This window comes from Streptopelia decaocto (assembly GCF_964273445.1).
Source record: "Streptopelia decaocto genome assembly, chromosome: 1".
Lineage (NCBI taxonomy): Eukaryota > Metazoa > Chordata > Aves > Columbiformes > Columbidae > Streptopelia > Streptopelia decaocto.
The window spans coordinates 91,132,157-91,148,152 of NC_138663.1; the positions used below are offsets into that span (position 1 = coordinate 91,132,157).

General features: G+C 41.4%; 2 protein-coding genes across 3 annotated transcripts in view; one reads left to right on the plus strand and one right to left on the minus strand.

Annotated features, from left to right (window-relative positions):
- Positions 1-7,181, minus strand: part of ZNF654 (zinc finger protein 654) — a 36,564-nt gene extending 29,383 nt beyond the window's left edge. The window contains exon 1 of one of the 2 annotated variants that reach the window (XM_082055493.1): positions 7,019-7,181. In XM_082055493.1, coding sequence (XP_081911619.1) covers positions 7,019-7,150 — 132 coding nt within the window. In that variant the 5' untranslated portion in view covers positions 7,151-7,181. The remainder of the gene's footprint in view (positions 1-7,018) is intronic. The other variant, XM_082055496.1, reaches the window with a different exon arrangement.
- A 546-nt stretch (positions 7,182-7,727) lies between these two features.
- On the plus strand, positions 7,728-15,113 carry CGGBP1 (CGG triplet repeat binding protein 1). The gene is made up of 2 exons (XM_082076345.1): positions 7,728-7,856; positions 10,445-15,113. Exon 2 carries the CDS (start codon positions 10,474-10,476, stop codon positions 10,975-10,977), a length of 504 nt encoding a protein of 167 aa, XP_081932471.1. The 5' UTR covers positions 7,728-7,856; positions 10,445-10,473; the 3' UTR covers positions 10,978-15,113.
- Positions 15,114-15,996: the final 883 nt, after the last annotated feature.

The following is a 15,996-nucleotide window of genomic DNA, read 5'->3' on the forward strand; positions in this document are numbered from 1 at the left end:
ATGAAGTTACTCCCATAACCTTATGTGAGATAACAGTAAAGGAAGTCACCACAGGATTAAAATCACAACAGTACTTTTGTGCCCAGCTTTCAGAAAAAGAAAGCTAGTTGGCAAATATAATGGCTGTCACAGAACAGAACAAACCAAAAAGGATTTAAAATGCCAAGCAAAAAAGGGGACTGTTCAGCAGAAGAACCAGAGCAGCATGGATACCAAAGTTTGCTTCTAGCAGAGAACTTGAGTAACACTAAAATTAGTCTAACTGGAAACATCAGAAGAAATAATCACACCTTTTTTTACTGTATTTTTAACATTTTTAGTTGATGATGAGCATTTTGTTCTGGTTCTGCATACAAAAAAGGTAAATATCCTTACAAAAAAAGGATTCAATGATCCAAATAGAGAGTAGAAAAGGTCTTAAGATTTTTAAAATAACATAAATGATTACTTAGTAGATACGAGTTTTAGATGTTTTTATATGGTGCAACGAAGGATGTATGCAATGGTTTTACTGCAATTCACATGCGAATATTACATAAGGAGTAACCAAACATAATCACACTTCTGGCAAAAGAAAAAACATCACCCAGCAACAGCATGACACATCCTATGAGACAAGTTTCTGCCAAAGCTCTACCCTTAAAGCTAAATGTTTCCCCCACCCTTAATCACCAAGATCTCATCCATTTCCTCAGCCTGTTTGAGGCAAGAACAACATCTAAGACTGGGTTCCATATATCCATTACATTTAGCTACCCAAAGAACCAGCTTCCATACATATTTGCAGTCTGCTGCTTGCACAACAATGAAAACTATATACTAATCCTAGAAAAGCATTTTTGGCTACTGTAGTAAATGTGCCTGTGTAAGGTTTTATGACTGAAAGATAAATATTTATATTGAAAAGAAGGAATAGTCCTTTTCACCTTTTGATTAGCTCCCCCTCAGAGTAAAAGTCAACAAATTTAAAGAATTATCTTGATCATACATGGAAGAGAGAACTGACAACCCTGTCAACACACATATGAATTTATATGTCCAGATCACCAGTGATATAAGTAAAACATAACTTAAGATGCGTAAAAAGTACAAATACTTCTTTCCTTCATCTGAACAATTGGTACCCAAAAGAACTTAACTTTCTGATTTTTGCATTATATACTGCCGTAAGTGTGCCTTTTCTAATTTGAAAAAGCCCACACAGCAAGGCTATCAGACAGACTATGCTACAGAATCATCATTCAATGGAGATCCTTCTTTTCAGGTATAAAAGCCTGCAGCTCCTTTATAAGTTACAATCTTGATATTTTTTTTTTCCATCAAAATTCAAAAGCTAAACTTCGAGACAAGGTGCTAAAAACAGGAGAAGCATAAATACCAAGAAGTTTGAGAGTGCAAAATGAGAAGTTCCACAGAAGGAGAAAAATGTTACAAAAATAAAGTATAAAATGTATTTGTACATTTGTGCAATGGTTCCTTTTTTAAAATACTAACTCCTTAATTGGACTTCTAAAACATGGAGATAATTTCTCAGGGTAAAGCTACAAGGACAGCAGGCACCAATGCTGAAGAGAAGCCCATACTAAGAGAAAGGCGAGCATGTGAATAAGACTTTATAATGTTAATTGATAAGGGCATTGAAGACTGACTCCTTCAGCCTACCGATCTGCAAGTGAAGAGGTTGCAAATCAACTACTGTTGTGAACTCTCCCAATTCTGCAAACAGCCAAATGTGCTACTTATCCCAGAACCCAGCCTTGCATGACAGTGGCTTTTCAGGTTTCAAAGGAAAGACTGTCACCAGCTCACCCCAGACACCCTGCCTTTGGGGACAGGTAATCTGCAACAGAAGGGAACGCTCACACTTGGCAGTGAGCTTGGGAGTGAGCATGACCTGGTGCTTGCCACAGTTGTTTTCAAAGGGTTTCCTTTTAAACCTGCATTTCACTTAGATCTCAAGCAGCACAATATTAAACTGCTAATCAGCAAATTGAACATGCTTGTTTTCACCAGCCAAGCATGGAAAAAAGGCCCAGTAAATAGAGAACACAATGAAAGGTTAATTTCTAAATTTAAGCCTTTTCAAGTAGCTACGGTATTCTTTGATACAGAGGTAAATTTACTTACTGCAAGGTATGGTTTGCACTTTACAAGTTTTCACATAACTAGCAACGTCACACATTTAAAAACCTGAAAAACGCCAGTCGAATAAATAACACATGACTTTCAACAGTACTCTCAAAATTTGATTCATTAACATATATAAAGCATTTTTTTTGGATGCTAAAAAACAAAACAAACAAACAAAATTGCTAAAACACCACAAATCATTACAAGAGAAAATATGGGGTTAAAAATTACAAGCTATACCTTCTCAGAAAAATAAGCTTCAAAGAAATTGAAGAGATCACTTCCTGTTACTAGTACTCATGTGAGCAACACTTCTGTGGCTAAATTTTAAAATGGTGTATGAAGATCAAATATGGATCCCAAAGGTCAAAAGAGTAGTAAAATGAAATTCTGGTATAACCAAAAGGGTTTTTTGTGGGTTTTGTTTGTTTGTTGTTGTTGGTGGTGTTTTAGTTTTGTTTGTTGTTTTTTGTTTTTTTTTTTTAATAAAATATAAAGGCAACTTAACTAATTATTGACTTGAAGTTCACAGTAAGAGTCAAAGGCAAGTACTTTCAAATTTAAGCATGTCACAAAAGGTGTGAAAATGTATTAATCTCAAAATCAGAAGAACAAACACTCAAAGACATACATTTTTGTACCTCCATCCTTACATAGCAAGACAGACAACAGTTGAGTCATACACCCCCTTATTTGTTTTTTGTATACTAAAATAAATCCAGGAAACACTATCTTCTCTAGTGTGTTACTAAATTTTACTTCTTAGCTTTGGAGTATAAACCCAAGAATTATTTTTCTAGCAGTGACTCAAGATACCACCTATTAATGTAAGCCAACTAGGTAATCCTTATTTTAGGAAGTCAGATCATACTGGAAAGCCATAAGCTGATGCCACGGCAAGAGCAGATTGAGTAGTATTTACCCCTCATGGTATTACCTTGTTACTTTAGATCGGACTCACCTTGTGTTTATTTCAGTCAGTAACGAACAATGTAAAATAACATCTAGTACAGCTATGCAGCCATGTGGACAACTACAGAAATGCTAGGCGTAACTTGTAGCATTTTGATAAAACTTAATGTTATGACAAAAGATTCTGAAGAGAAAATGCAATTTCAAGCTAGTTAATGAAACTATATCCACTTCACGTGCAACAAAGTAAGCTATATACATTTGCCAGCTCGCTGATAAGGTCTGTTTTTAAATCAAGTAAATTTAGAAATTCATCCTTCTAATTATAAAAGTATTTCCTCTACCCTCATACCAAAAAGAAACCATTTTCTCTGCCCTTCATCATTTGTATTTCACTCACACAAGAACCTCAATAACTCTAGACTTCAAGGAATCTCATGAAAGAATTTCAAATTCCACATATAGTATAACAAATTGAAATTCATGAAGCCCTTTCAAATGTTTAGACTGAGGGGGTTTCTGCTAGGCACCATCTTTCAAATTTCCTCAAACCTACCAAGTAGTTACAGACACCTTGTTCTTTTGCTTGTAAAAGCTGGGAACAGCAGACTTGCTCTTCCCAACATGTATGTGGTTTCAATAGACAGCGAACTTCACAAATAGGAAGAAATGCCAGGTCACCAATTTTTAGAAAGTAACATAGAAACTTCTCGTGAGATGCATCAGCTGGACACTTATCTTCCAATGGTCTCTTAATTCTCAAGCACAGAAATTTTGATTTTTGTTTTCCATATGTCTTCAATCTCAAATAACCACCTAAGAAAGCATTTTATTCCACGTTGTTTTGGAAGATTCAGACTATAATGACTCTGTATGACCATGAACACCTACAATAGAAAAACAGGTCCCAGAAACTACATATGGGTTTAGAGACTCCACATTCCAACTTCATCTTGCATTATTAGATCATGATTACGCATATATTTAAAGAAAATGCTCTGAAAATCCAGTCATCTTTTGTAACTGTTACTTAATCTACTTTCTGAAAGTTCAGGTGCAATACACCAGGCCTCAAGAGTCTCAAACCTGACTGTTTACAGCAACATTCGACCTTTCTAATGTATTTCAAGAATGATGCTTTTGAAGGTCTAAGCTACTCTCTTACTCCATAGGATCAGTCAAGAGGTCTTTGCTTCTGTCTATGGAAAATGGCTCTACAAAAAGAAAAGGCTTTACCCCTTGCTTCATTTTTCCTGGAGCTCTTGCTGAGATATGTGAATTGTGTGCATCTTCACACAGTATAACTACAAGCAATCTAAACAATGTTCTTTTTGGCTGACATGAAGCTTCATCACTGTGATCAAAGCACAGCCATATATTTTAATAGTTTGCTATTCTGTAAAAGAAAAATGTTTCTTCTGGGTAGTTCAAGCTCATGGTATTATCACTAAGCAACTATTTCTACAACTGCTGTTCAACTTTTGACATGGGAACAGGAACATAGGAGGCAAACTAGGACATTTAGAAGTGTCAAATAACCATTAAGAACAGTAAAATCATGTTACCAGTGTGAAGTGGAATGAGGTGGAGAGGCCTGATCTGCACAACAGCCAAATATGACTTTCAGAAGATCTGGATAGAAAAGTACAAAGCAAGAGGCTCTGACAAAAACTAGAGCCAAAGGGAAAAATTGCACTTAAAAAAAAGACATATCTTTGGGAAAAAAAAACAAACAAACAAAAACCAAGCCCAAACAAACAAACACACCCCCCCCACAACTAAATAACTAAATATTATAAAGTGATACAGTATTTAAGTGAGAAGTTTTGTTTTACAAGTGTGACAAGACAGACATAACCTAAACTTCATGATACTTTCTGAAGAATAAATATAAATATAAATATGCTTCATCACTTACTAATATGCTGAGGGCCTACCAGTCCTCTGGATGTACAGGCACATACAGACCAGTATAATTACACCACTGTCAACCTCATGAGGGTAAATGACCTAACGTGGAGCACGCACAACCTCGTTTGTTGTCAAACCATGAATGTCACAAAGCCACAAGCTTTTCAAACTAGTACACTACACCAGTTAGGATCTTGTATTTATACAGTTATATCAGTAGAAGAATCCATTACTATAACACATGCTTAAACAAAACACAGAAGACTATATTTTGAGTTAGCACATGACTGCTGATCATACTAGACCAAATTTAAACAAAAATATTAATCCCTGGAGATGAAGTATTAAAATATTAACTCGCTTCCATCAGGATTATTTAAACTGTGCATCATTAAAAAGAAAATTTAAGAGAAGAAAGAGAGCCCTCTCTCTATCAGAATGTTGGCCGCTCATGTGAAGAGTTCATAAACTCAAAGCAAAACAAAGTAGGGGAGAAGGCCTGGCAATCTTTCTACACAAAAGAAACTGCAGAAGTCAAGGTCAAATGATTTAGATATTTTACCATTACCGACAATGCTACAATTATTTTATATGAAAATTCCTTCCCTCATCTTGTCCTCTTCTGTTCCCTACCAATTCCTAGCTTTGTCTGGGCAACAGGATCTGCATTAGTGTATGAAGTGATCACCCTGTTCATGCTTCCTCCTTAACACAATGAATTCAACACACAGTAAATGTAGCAAGAAAAATTTAAGATAAAACTCTCGGTCTTTGACAGAAGCAAATGACTTTTCAACCTCCCAACTTAAACAGATATGGCTGTGATTTCTTAAAATTGTAGTCTACGTTATACTACAAAAAACATTCACTTCTCCCTTTACTGACCTCACAGTTTTTCCACACTTACTAAGTTCAGAGAAATCACTAAACAGAAGAAAATATAAAAGGAGCAATAAAACCCAAAAGCAACTTGTGGACTTATTGAGCAGTATACTACTCAAGATAATTTTAAACACATATTACAGTAAATAACATTTCCAATAGATGTTTTGTGGAATGTTAAAACAGGAAGAAGAAAAAAAAAGAACAGAAAACCACATTTATTTAACATTCTGTAGTGAGTCAAGTAGCCAAGAAGTAGATGAAATTAAGTAACTCCATACCAAAAACCTCTGAACTGTGTTTCTCCAAAGAAGTAGTGTGGCTGAAATATACGCAGCATAACTAACGTTTCATCAACACCTGGTGATGAAAGCAACTAGGAAAAGCAACCTGTTGTTCCTTGTTACTTTGCAAGACATACATAGAGATCGCAAAGAGCACAAGAATTCCGGGCCCGCATGAAGAAACGCTGCGTTCCAAAGAAGTAAAAAACCACTCTGGTCTAATTTAGCCACGGTTATGGGAACTGTTTCCGAGGCTCTTCTTCCTTCCCTCCGTCACCCACCCAACTCCGTAGCCCAGGCAAAGCTACCCGGAGTTGTTTCGCCCGCAGCACCGCACGTGTCCGAATTCGCCGGGCCCAGAAGAGAGTCCCAGCAGTGGCGGGGGCTCCGCCACCCCCACATGCCTCCGGCTCTTCCTCGCCCCCTCCCGTCCCGCCCCCCGCGCCGGGAGGTGCCTTCTCTCCCTTCCCCTCCGCAAGTGTCCCTGCCAGCCCCAGCCCGGCCCCGCGCCGCCCCGGCCTCCACCACTCCCCCGGGCCGGGGGCACTCAGGGCCAGCACCCCGGCCGCCCCCCCGCGGAAGAACAGGCGTCGCCTCCGTTCTCCTTCTTCGCCACAGGACCCGGGAGCGGAGCGGGCCGGGCTCCCTTCTCCACTAACCCCCAGCCCTGCCTCGGCACTGACCCCAGACCGTCAGGGAGCGGCTCGACCCCGGCCCGGCGGAGAGCTGAGGGGCAGCGGACGCGGCGCCGGCCCCAGCCCCACGGCAGTGCCGGCCCCGCGGCATCCCACCGCCCCGCCAGCCCGAGGGGTCGGGGGAACCCGATCCCCGCCGCACCCCAAACCCTCCTGCGGGGGGGAGGGGCGAGGAGCGGGCCGGGGGGGCGGGGCGGCACTCACCTGGCAGAAGCGGCGGCAGTAATACTGGCTGTTGAGAAGGGCCGGCAGGCCGGCGAGGGGGCCCGGCGTCACCAGCGCCTCCAGCTCCTCGCTGAGCCGCTCCGACTCCTGATCGCTCTCGTCTTCCGCCATGCTGCTCCGGCCGCCCTGCGCGTACCGAGCACCCCCCTGCCCCCGCCCCACCACGCCGGAAGGGGCGCCCCCCGCCGCGCTGCCTCACGTCCGGCCACGCCCACCTGCCGCGCGCCTATTGGGCCAGCTGCCGTGCCGATCAACGGCGGACGACGAGAGAACTCTCTGATGACCTCTGACCTCTAGCTCCTCCCTTTCAGCCGGCCCTGCCGAAGCGTCCTTCGATTGGAGCAAAAGTCTCTTCGTTACTTTGTCCCCCTCTTGCCATTGGCTGCTCATCCCGTCTGTTACACCCTCCTCCGCAGCCTCCTGCCGACGACTGGCCAAAGCCCTCGTCTGCTAGACGCCACAGTCTCACTCGCGCACTCTGACTGGCCTGAGCGTGCCTCCATCACGGCGCTTACACCCGCCCCTCACTTTTAATTGAGCAAAAGTACCGCCCATCTGATCGCTGCTTTGCCAAAGGGAACCAATCACCGAAGGGTTTCTCCCACTCGGCCGCCGTGTGGCGCCGGGCAAGAGGCGGGCGGTCGCGGCGGTTGCTAGGCGGGTTGCTAGGTCCCGCCTCCCGCTGCCGCCAGGGTGGGTAGGTCCGTCTGGCTGCGGCGCGGAGCTGGCGGTGCGGCGCGGGGCCCAGCGGAGGAGCGGCGGCAGCGGCCCCGCGGTGCCGCCGGCTGGGCGTGGGGAGGCCGCGCGGCCGGAGCTGGTAACGGCGCCCGGCAGGGGGCGGGCGGGGTCGGCGGGTGCGGCGCGACGGGCGGCGCTGCCTCGGCGGGGCCCGCCTGGGGCCGCGCTCCGCCGCCTCTGGGGTCCCGGGGCTGGTCGGCGACAGAAGGGGAGGGAGCGGCGGGGGCCGCCAGCGCTTGCGGAGGCGACGGCGCCTCCCGGCTCTGCCATGGAAACACCCGCCGTGCCGGGCGGGGGAAGGAACGGGGCGGGGCCGGGGCGGGAGGGGCCGCACCTGTCTGCTGCTGCCGCCGCTGGCGGGGGCGTGAGTGCTGAGGTGCTTACGCCGGCGGGGCCGGGCCATACCCAGCCCCCCAGGGCGGGGAAGGGACAGGACACAGGCGTCCGGCGGGCGCCGCCGCTCTGCAGGGGCCCTCAGGGGTTAAATGGCGCCGTCAAGCCGGTGACCAATCCCCGGGGGATATAAACGCACCGAGTTCTGGCTCCCGCTCGCAGCGCGGGGAGCAGCGGGACACAGTCGGCGCTTGGGAGTCCCGACCTGTTTTCCTCCTCACCCGAAATGCCCCTTGGGCTCGCCGGGAGCTCCCGGGCACGCGTCGCGGTCACTCTCCGGTGACAGTTTTTGGCTCCCGGCGCCGCGGAAGCGCCTCCTCCCCGTGAAAGTGTCACGGAGAGTCACAGATCGGGGTTCTGTCCCGACGGGCCTTGTCTGCAACGCACACCTTCCCCTGCGCTTGGGAGCCCAGAAGTAGTTAAGGCGCTTAGTAGGTATCAGAGAATCCGTGCCGAAACTCGAAGCAAAAATACTCACCAAAAATCCTGTGTTTCAGTCATTGTACTGCTCACAGGATTCCTACAGATCTTGATAAAGCCTGAGTGCAAACACCTGGTGTGGTAGATTTGACATTGCAGAAGCCTAAGCAACAAGTTTACGCTAAGTCAAAGACTTGTTTTTCACTTGATTCCAGGAAACAGTTACTTTGGAAACTCACAGGGATAAATTGCATAAAGAAATCAAAAAAAGATTGTTTATCTTAGTCTATAGTGTTGTGCAGTAAGTATCAGTCACAACTTACTGTTCTGTAAAGTAGCAGATAGTGAAAAACAAAACAAACCCCAAAAACTAGGAAATTAGCTAATAGCAAGATCTTTGTCTCCTTTTTTATTTTTCTTCCCCAAAAGGTTGTCATCCTTAGTGTAGCCATTGTGTAAGAAAAAAAGGACAATTCTGAAGACTGAATTCTCTGTTCTTTTACTCCAGTACCAGAGCAAGCAAAAGGCATTGTGGACAGCAGAAATTTCATTCAGTCCTTAGAGCTGGACAAGCTCAACTTACACTTAGTTTCGAAATCCTGGTGAATCTTTTAAAATGTTGCAACAGTAAGCTCCCAATGTTTAACAAAATAAGTACAGAGAATAATACATCTAGAGGTATTCTGATCTCTCAGTCTGCCTTGTAAGCAAAGGCAATACAAATTTTTTCAAAGCTGTTTATACCCATAAGTAAATGCCCCAGCAACCTCCTCAAAGTATTTGCCAATATATATATTTTTACTAAACATCTGTTGCCCTTTTTTAGATAAGGAAGTGGGTAATTAATGTAATGAATGGTCATTTTGCTCAGAAAACCTCAAACCAGAACAGAGCTGTTTCTTCAGCTTTACTTTGAAAAGTACTTAAATTATCTTGGCTGAGATTTACAGCAGCTACTCTATTTCTCAGTAACAAAAAAAAAAGAAAGAAGTTCTTCTTGTTTTTATTATACTTGACTAGGTTATTGCCTGCCTTGGTAACATAGTGTAATTTAGAGTGATGTTAGAAAGTGTCCAGCTCTCATTGTTATCAGTTACCTTCCTCAGAGAAGTTGTCATCCTTGAAAATACAGGTTCTTGTTCTGCATTGAAATTTATGGGATTTTCTGTTCACATTAGGCTGCTCCACCAGTCCTTAGTTGCCATGACAGAATGATTTGCCTTTGGCTCTGAGTTAAGGATCAATCTAATAGTTGTGGTTTGAGCTGGGGCAAAAGGCAGGGGTGTTCCAAATAAGTGCTGACAAAGCTCAGGTTTTTTGTTTGTTTTGTTTGAGGTTTTTGCGTATGTGTTTGTTTTACTGGCTTTTGTAAGTGACAGTAATGGCCTTTTTGCCTGATATTTGGACAACTAAGTTTTTGTAACAGAACTAATACACATTTTCAGGAAGTAAACAGAAAAATACCAACTCAACATAAATAAGAAACTGTCAGATATGTTGAAAACAGTAAGAAGAAAGCACCCTTTACCCTAAAGAGTAAAGGATAAAAACTCTTCAAGAAAAAGCAAAAAACCTTTCTGTTTGACTTTCAGTGATAAACAGATCAAGTTTTGAGGGTTCTGTTGAACTTTGTAGTTGTAGAAAGTATTTTACCTTGACCCATGAGGAATTTTGGTCTCCTAAGTTCTTTTGACTTCAAGATGAAGAACCTTTCAATAATAGTTTCACACATGTGTCTCACATGTAATTATCTTTTAGATGTCAATAAGGGCTACATTGGATATTGAACAGACTGCATCTAGAACTGTTTGATTGAAATTAATAGCACATTTTAACAGTAATTTTTTTTTTCAGCTTTCAGGTAGAGTTTATTGAAGGCAACAATGGAACGATTTGGAGTGAAGTCTGCTCCATCACGCAACCGCTCGAAGACTGCTTTGTATGTAACTCCTCAGGATCGCGTAACGGAGTTTGGCAGCGAGCTGCACGAAGACGGAGGAAAACTCTTCTGTACCTCCTGCAATGTGGTTCTGAATCACGTTCGCAAGTCTGCGATCAATGACCACCTCAAGTCTAAAACGCACACAAAGCGAAAGGCAGAGTTTGAAGAACAGAATGTCAGGAAGAAGCAAAGGACTCTCACTGCCTCCCTGCAGTGCAACAGCACTGCCCAGACCGAGAAAACCAGCGTCATCCAGGACTTTGTGAAAATGTGCCTGGAAGCCAATATTCCACTTGAGAAGGCCGATCATCCATCTGTGCGAGCCTTCCTGTCCCGCTATGTCAAGAATGGCAGCTCAATACCTAAGTCAGACCAGCTAAGGAAAGCATACCTGCCTGATGGGTATGACAATGAGAACCAACTCATCAACACTGAAGACCGTTGAGAAGAAAACTGTTTTCATCATTGTTGTGAAGTTTTACATATTGATGGTGTGGTTTATTTTTATATTCATGCATATATACAGTGTTACATATTGGTTTTACAAGCTATTTTGTATTATTGTAGGAACGACAATCTATTTGTGAACTTAATGGTATGCCACAGACTGTTGCTAACCCTGCTGTGGACTTCAGAGCTACACTGATGGTAGAACTCATGATGAATGTAGGGAATATACCTGGCATACACCTTATCTATGCTCAGTCCAGCTGTAACTGATGCTAAGAAAAAGGCACTTGGATGGAGGACCTCACCTAAACTGTGCATCTAAACGTATGAAGAAGACGATGCGATAGGGATTGTAATCACATCAGTGGATTGTTTTGTCCAGTATCCTGCCCATGAGTGACCAAGAAGAAGTGCTGCATGTTTGAAATGCAAGAAGCTGTAGAGTGGTTAGTTAAAGTATAACTACTCTGCTGGGGGAGGATTATTGCAAATTCATATTCAAGTTTGGTTTACATTCTACAACAAGAAGCATTTTTCTTGGAGTATATTCTCTTATCCTATTTGGTGCTACTGTGGATGTATTCATTATCTAGCTTGAGTAGCCAGATTCTTGTATTTAATTCCACTATTCTCAAAAAGCTAGGAGTTCTGCAGGTTTATCGTGCTCATTTTTTTTTTTAAATCACCATTTCATTGTCTTGGTTTAGCATGTCCCCCTCAGTTTCAGTGCCAGTCTTTGAAAGCTGAGTAGACAAACCGGTAACTGAGTGTGGTTTGAAGTGCAGCTGCTGGCAAGTGAAACTTATACTGGACCAAGAACTTAGTAGAGAGGATTAATGCCTTTTTCATATTAGCAGGACGAAGTATACTAAATCTAAATTGGGGATGTGGGAGGCACTAAATTGCAGAGTTGAGAAAGCTTTTTTTACAGTGCACAGGAGAAGAGGCTCCTCCATCTTTCCTTGAAGGTTCTCTACATCTCTGGCCTTAGTCAAAGGGAGTAAAGTGATTAAAATAGTTCTCAAAATAGTTACTGCACAGGCTATCCAGTACCTGTAAGCGCAAACAGGAAAGCGTGTATACTTTGAAGTTATACTGGAATTACAGGCCTGGACTGTGTTTCTTTGCCAAGGCCACATCTATTGGAATGGGAAAAAATAAAATGGGAAATTGAAGAATTTCAATAATGTCACCCTCTCCAAAATCTAGTAAACTATTACTGAGCTATTCTGTATTATTATGCCAAATAGTCCACTGGATGTAAGTGCTCTATAAAGTTTTTGAATGCAATGAGGGAGCATTGTGCAAAGTGCTGGAATACAACCAACTTCTGCCTGCTCTAGGTTTGCTTGAGATGCTCTGGGCTCAGAGGGGTGCCAGGCATCTTCTCACAGCACAGAAATCCTCAGTACTCAGTGGGTACACTGGTCTAAGGGTGCTTTAACTCCCTCAGGTGGAGACAGTTGTTCTTTTCAGCTTCTTTTCCCCAGCAGAGTTTCGCAGTAACTGTTTCTCAATATTTCTTTTATTCCAGATACTTGCAGCAATACTAAGTAATTGCTAAAAAGAGACAAAATAACCTGCCTCTTTTGTTTCCTATATTTTTCTAGAGCAGTCTCTTTCGCTGGATTGAGAGAGACTTACATACTTAGTAACAACTGTTTTTTGTGCAATTAGCTTCTGCAAAAAAGCACTTGTGTTACATTATAAGCATGTCTTGTAGCCTTCTGCTATGAGACCTGTTGGAGTAAATGGACAAAGCTGAAAAGCAGGAGGCTGCCGATCCATGTGTACTCAAATACACTGCTGCACCTTTGGTCCCTGTTGAAGCTAGCGGGCAATCCTGTCAATGATGCTGGTTGCTAGTTTAGAACTTCAGACAGAAATAATGGTAGTAAGATTTTTTCTCCAATCCTAGATATCAAAATATGCCTTCCAACATACTGTTTGCTGTTGCACAAGCTTGAGTTTAGCTTAAGATCGTGAACTGCCTTGGGCTAGAACTGTTTTATAAATCTTCTTAAGCCAAGTGAAAGGTACACTGCTAATAGCCTTTTCTGTCCTGACAGTGATTGAAAGTGTTTTTTTACAGCTGTCGTTTTGTTACAGTGAAACAGCATCCTTGCTCTTTTTTTTTTTAAACTTATGTAAACTATCTTAGAATTGAAGCAAAGAGAAAACAATGGAGTATTGTGAAAACAGGCTTCCAGTAATCAAAAGCATCTAGAGAAAATGGTATGATTAAAAGGTATGAATTCGGGCTGTTAGCTCAGTTCTTGCTGACATGGGGTTTCACAGGCTGAACCCCATAACCATTTTATATAGGATTCAATGCTGTATGTTTTTCCCTTGACTGGCAAACTGACAGACATTTTGCAAAGCTTAATGGTAACATTAAATAGGCTCTTGCACAACTTAAAAAAAAAAAAAAAAAAAAAAAAGGAAAAAGAAAGAAACCAACCAACCAAGTTACTTTTGCTTATATGGTTTAACATAAAAATAAAAGTTAGCAACATAAACAGTTTTTGTTAAAAAAAGAAAGTCATTTTCAATATGGCAAAGCTACATCAGAACACTCAGTTTCTCAAAAGCTTACTCTACTTATAAAGCAATCTGTGTACAGAGCCTCAATTTACAGAATCAATGCAATTCTATAAATATTTTCAGTAATTATTCTAGTACCAATTTATCTTTTATGCAGAATTACTGCAGAGGGTCTGAGCCTGGTGAGGAACCTTAACAGTGTAGCCATAGGCTACCAACTCATAATAATGTGGAAGCGAGAATTCGTCATCAGGATTTTGAACAGAACCGTCTTAATTCCAATGCACAGTAATTTGTAGGACGCTGGTGTCTAAATAATAGGATATTTTTGTAAAAAAAAGTGACAACATTTTTCAAGCTTTCTGAAAATCAAGATACTGATCAATTGCAAACATTCATAATGGAGAGAAACAATGGAAAACTAAGCACTTCCAGGTAATCTAGAAAGAATAATGAATAAGTAAGTTTATATTCATGGACATAGCCAAGATCATCAACAAGACAGTTACATTTACTTTCTTTAAAAGTAAAAATGGTTTTCACTTAATCCTGAACAACTCAACAATTCAAGTTCAGAGCATAATTTTGCCACTGTGCCTCTGGTTGGATAAAGCATAACCTCAGTTTAATTGCTTTTTATCTTAGGGAAGATTTACAGCAGAAGATTGCTGGTGTATCTAAACCTAAGTAATAACTAATTCCTAGAACAGAGGCCGATTTTAAGTATTTTTAACAGTCTCTGTGTGGTTTTCCTTTTTTTGTGCAAGAACACTGCATTATTTTTCCATGTATTTCCTGTAAAGAGTCTTCTCAGAAGTAGGGAGGATGGTAGCAATGTCTGCTTTTCATTTTACATACATATGTAGGGACAAGCTATAAGCAATACTTTTTTGCCAGGTGGTTTTATTAATACAGATGAAGTTCTAAACGTAATATTAAAAAAAAAGAAGAAAAAAGTATTTTCTTCTCTATGTACTCAGTTTAGCCAACTCACAGCTAAAATTACTCTAAAGTGCTTTTCTTGGAACAACAGTTTCAAAGAGTAAAATACAAACAGGAACATTTTCTCTTTTGTGACTACTTACATGTACATGCCATGTTAGTTTCAGCTTGCATGTTCTTCAAAAAACATGAGTGAGTTCTAATATTTTTAAGCATTTTGAAGCGTGTAATTTGGCAGGTCCCTAGAGGAGGTGAAACATTCACCATAATGAAAAGGAAAGCTGTTTTTCAATTGAGAGAGAAACTTGGTTCCGCAAAGTATGGGATATTCTCATGATAAAAGGACTATTTTTAGCCAGAGCCCCTTTTAGCAATTCTGTTGAGCTGAACAGTGGAATACTCCCTGCTAGGTTTTGCAGCATAATGAGATGCTTTTCAAAGGGAAAAAAAGAAAAAAAAAATATATAAGAGCTGGAAGTTTGTCAAGGATAATCTCTATTTATATTTACGTATAAAGAGAGGCAAGACTCACAGTTGTTGTGTTCACATTTTACTCACTCTTAACTCTGTGTAATTTGAGTGCTTGTTGTCTTTGTACAATTTTAAGATCGTGTCTAACTTTCAAAATAAATTTTTTTTAACAAAGCTTCTCATTGTAAAAATACTATTAGAGTTTAGTCTCTTTTGGGCTCGTGGAGATGCTGTGTTTTTCATTTGCTGGTAAAGATGTTTTGCTGATGGTAAGTGGCCACAGAAAAGGTTTTATTTAAACAAGTCTTGAATTTAGGATTAGATACTGGAGTGAGGCTGAAAATACCTGGGTCCTGCAGTGCTACAAGATTTTGTGTTAGAACGGTAAGACCAGAGTAAGTGATTTAAGTTTTTATATTAACATATGACTGGAAGAGAAATACTTTACTCTGTAAAGTTTTCACTTGGTAATGGAAAAATGGTCCTTTTTTAAAAAAATAAAAAATTCTTTTTTCGTAGAATTTATGCATGATCTCATATTTTGCCGATAGAGCGGCTAAAGAACATGTGGCAGTTCACATGTTTGGTAATGTAAGATAGTAGAAATGGATAGTGACCAGAAAAATTTAAGAATGTACATGCTCTTCTATGATGGCTTAAGGTAATATCAAACTATATGTTGAAGCAGTTTTTTAATGTATCTGTTCAATCATACCAAAGTTTGTTTCAGGACTGGTTATACAGAACCCCTGTTTCCTGTCAAGTATGTGACTTTCTTCATTCCATGATTGTGCCTTCTGTTGCAAGTGAACACCACATGAAATAACGGTTATGCATTTTGACATTTCAGTACATGTTTTGTAGCTATAGGATCTTGCAGCTGCCTAATGCTTCAGGCCTTTTCAGGAGGGGCTTCTGCAGTGTGGAAGAATCAGGTCTTTCCAAACTATCTGCAAAAAGGTCACAGTTTGATCTCTGTCCCCCTTAGGGACTTCATGGAAATTGAGCAAGTAACATCAGCCCATCAAAATTATCAAGTGTAGGTTATACGTTCATT

Bases quoted from the DNA above. Each gene is read 5' to 3' on its own strand.
- CGGBP1 (XM_082076345.1), top strand. From the start codon at position 10,474: ATGGAACGATTTGGAGTGAAGTCTGCTCCATCACGCAACCGCTCGAAG.